Raw genomic sequence first — 3,838 nt, forward strand, 5'->3', positions numbered from 1 at the left:
TCCCAATGTGCTGCATGACAAACCACCACCCTAAACAGCTAACAACACGCCAGCGTTGACTGGCAACGTGGGTGGAGATTCCTGGAAAGCGTCCCCCGTGTAACGTCACTAAAACCAGAAACAGACCATATTTGGTCAAGTTCCTCTGCGTCAATCGGGGAAATCCCCGGCGCGCTGACGCACCTGGCAAGCCAAGCCACACCCCCTGCAAGCTGTAAACAGGGGGCGGGCTCTGTGGGAGGTTGGATTTTCTGCCATTCCCTGAAGTTTCAGTGAATCGGAAACAGAAAGTAAAATAGGGAGACTTTAAAAATATGTAAGTTGGCAAATTCATTGCTGATAAGCATTTAAAATTTGAAAAGGCCTCTTAATTTTGGTAAAGGATGGCGACATTAAAGTTGGACACATCAGAGAAATTAAAATAGCATTGGTAGAGATGAACCCCAGTCTTTACTTCACTCAATTCAATAACCCCTTTTGGAAAGGGAAAACCAAAATATAGTCTCCTGTCTGAAGAAATTGTACTAGATAAATACGTTATATATATATATATATATATATATATATATATATATATATATATATATTAGTGCCCGGCTGAAGAGCAAGGATGCAATAATTGCCTCAGCAACACGCCCACACAGTACCATATCTGTCACCTGTTGCCTGCCTGCATTCTGTATCTAGAGAATTAATTTTGTATTAGTTGGCATTTACTATGCCATAGCAATAAGACACATTTAGGCAGAATTTTGTTAATGCAGCTGTTAAAAATAATGTACAAAAAATATAATAAATAAGAAACACGCAAACCAGCAGTGTATGTACAATAATATTTACTTAAATATTCTGGTAAAAAAACGTAAACAGATCAACTCAGAAGTGTCAAATAAAAGATCTCGTTTCATTACTTGGCTCAGCCAAGCAGTGAACAAGGAAATAACTTAAATCCACATTATCTTGTAGTGACCCACCCTCCCCTCTTTTATAACAATATTTTATGAAACACAACAAGTTCATGTGCATATGATCCTCCCATATACATATCTAAAGTGTTTTATGACAATCACTAGTCTTAAGACAACAGTGTCTCCCAGAAGTTTCTACAAACGTTAATATAAAACATTGAAAGCATATGTCTCAACTTATGATACTTGTAATTTATAGCACTTGCCCTTCAGACTTTAAAACAGAAAGTGAACAGTTTACACAACAGTAGGTCTGAAACTGCTAATATTTAAGACAGTCAAGTAGGCTAAGTTTGGTGACTTCTCTTTACTAAGAACACCAACGAGAACAGTAGAGGAAAGGTAAATACGAAGCCATAAAAACAAGGCTATGACTAAATCATACAACTTGAGAGGTATGCGCAACAGTACCTGGACACAAATTAAACATTTTTGAAGTGCATGCGTTTTCCCCAAATGGTGCAACGTGTGCACCTGTACTATTCAATGTGAATTAACTCAACGTAGTAAGTAAAACATTCAGCACAGTCCCAGAAACAACAATGAGACATTTAATCTGTTCCACCTAACCTGTACTGTACTTTTAAAGTCTTGAATCAGTATCTTTTGACCCAAAGGTCAAATCAGTCCAGAGCAGGGCAGGCTGCAATGATCCTGATGACCACAGCACATGCAACAGCAGCCAGTAAACTTAACCATGACAGTAGACATGGCCACTGCAGCTGCGAACCTACTCAGTTCAAGTGCAGAGTTGGAGGCGATCATTCTTCTCCTCCGGCCACATTGCTACAAACTTCGACATTATTTTACATTCTGAAACCAACGTGGCTTTCATAAACTTTTTCTGTCTGACAACTTGCAACAGAGTGCAGCCAGATACCCAACCTTCAAAACGCGTGTGGTTTAATTACTAGCTGACATCCACTGTTCACATGATTCATAACCTTTTGCTTGAGCTGGGCAACCTGATCTCGCAGCTGGCTAGCTGTGTTAGAGAGTCCAGCATTGTCCGATTTCAAACTCCTCACCTTCTCCTCCAGACGTGCGATCCGCTCCAGCTTTCTTTTGCGGCACTTTGTTGCTGCCAAACGGTTACGCAGACGCTTCCTTTCTGCCTTGATGCGCTCTTGGTTCTCCATATCAATGGGTGACATGGACGGAGAGTCACTCCTGCTGCTGCTACTTGTGTTGCAGTCAGGCACAGTCTGTAGTTCCTCTTTCAGTACGGGCCCCCGAGTTGCTGTGTGTAGGCCACTGTGACTACTGAAATGTGGCTGAGGCAGGTAGCTGATGGTAGCTGTTGGATAAGTGGAGGTGACCACGCTAGGGCTATAGGTGGTAAGATTGGTGTAGACAGGTGACTCCGGATGCAATGATGTCCCATAGATAGTGCTGCTGGTACTACTCCCAGGTGCCATAGTACAGATGGGCATCCCAACAGGTCCCCCAATTGACACGTTGGGAGGTGATGGATGGTTCATTTTATGCAGTTCGTCTAGTGCTTTGACAAACCCATCTGCGAAACCTTCTTGCTCTTCCGTGATGCTTCTTCCCTGATAGAAATATTGTCCATTTGGTCCCACTGGGCTTGGCGTAGTAGTGATCACTCCATTGGCATTGTGGATAATCAGGCGCTCCAGATCTGGAGAGGCAAGCCTCAGCGAGTTGGTGATTGCGTCGTAATAGCCGGATGTGGCATCTGGGTTGGTTCTAGCTGCCAGTTGTGCTTTGTGATTCCGAAAGTGGAACTCGCTTTGGCCTGCACTCAGATTCAGTCCGAGGTTGGATTTGAGCAGTTTGTAGTCATTCAGTGCAGACTCCGGATGGGCAGTCATGTAGAGGAGGGAGTCATCATGGTAGAAGGGCTGTTCCATTTTGGTAGACATAGACACTTCTCTAGCACTCTTACAAATTGTCAAGTTAGGCAACAAGCACGACAAACAGAGCACAAATTCAAACGTACACACGATACTTAACTGCACGTTATGTACGGTTAATTAATGTATTACGTCCAAGTGCCTTTTGATTTACTTCGGTTGCCCTCGGTTTAAACAAAGTTATAAGTGCAAACGTCGGGTATCAAACCTGGTTCTTCAGAGTCTCCCAAAGTATTTTTACAGGCTTAGTAGAGCTTCCAATATCAGTAGGATGCAGGCTTAAAGTTTAAATACTTGACAGCAATTGCACAGTTGTTGAGTTTTCTTGCTTTGCTGTAGTTATCTGAAGTTTCAGATGTAGCAAGGTTAGTTAAGCAAGTTCTTCTCTAGTGTTTAAAGAATTCACTGTCTATGACACAGCATGGTCTCTGCCCAGTACAATTTGCTGCCTACTGCCCGTCAGTAGCGATAGAGATGCAATATCACAAAGTGGTGGTCTTGATTTCCAGTGCTCCTACTCGGTGGACAGGATCCGCACACAGTACTTACACCACTGTAGTTTCCTACGTTGTTCCATCAAGGCTCTGGCGCTTCTTTATTTTTATAACACTCTCGCACGCGTCTAAAGGCTGATTGGTTGCAGGAGGCTGTGACGCCAGGAACGAGGCGGGAGGGGTACGCTGTGACGTCATTGCCAAGAACAGCGCGTTGCTGGCTGTAAATAGCGTCCTGGTTTTAGTAGGGCATTTTAGCTTTTAGTGTTGTCTGAGTTTGAGTGTATTTTTAATATTTATTTGTTTATCCCATAACACAGCAACCGTAACACATCAGTCCACTAAACGTTAAATAATATGTGCATCCATTTAGATGATGCCTGTATGGACTGCAGCATATTTTTAGCTGTCCCTGATTTTTTGGCTCAACATTTTGCATTGCTCCTTCTAAAAGTGGTGATTTTTTGAGAAAAGGTGTAAAGATGAAAAACTACAGCTG

At 42.7% G+C, this 3,838-nt stretch overlaps 1 protein-coding gene across 1 annotated transcript; it reads right to left on the minus strand.

The window, feature by feature from the left end:
- Positions 1 to 819: 819 nt before the first annotated feature.
- On the minus strand, positions 820 to 3,425 carry JUNB (JunB proto-oncogene, AP-1 transcription factor subunit). Its single transcript, XM_044084741.1, has one exon. It carries the CDS (start codon positions 2,852 to 2,854, stop codon positions 1,856 to 1,858), a length of 999 nt encoding a protein of 332 aa, XP_043940676.1. The 5' UTR covers positions 2,855 to 3,425; the 3' UTR covers positions 820 to 1,855.
- Between the last annotated feature and the right edge of the window lie 413 nt (positions 3,426 to 3,838).

Source organism: Protopterus annectens, chromosome 9.part0 (assembly GCF_019279795.1).
Source record: "Protopterus annectens isolate FY-2018-M chromosome 9.part0, PAN1.0, whole genome shotgun sequence".
Classification (NCBI taxonomy): domain Eukaryota; kingdom Metazoa; phylum Chordata; order Ceratodontiformes; family Protopteridae; genus Protopterus; species Protopterus annectens.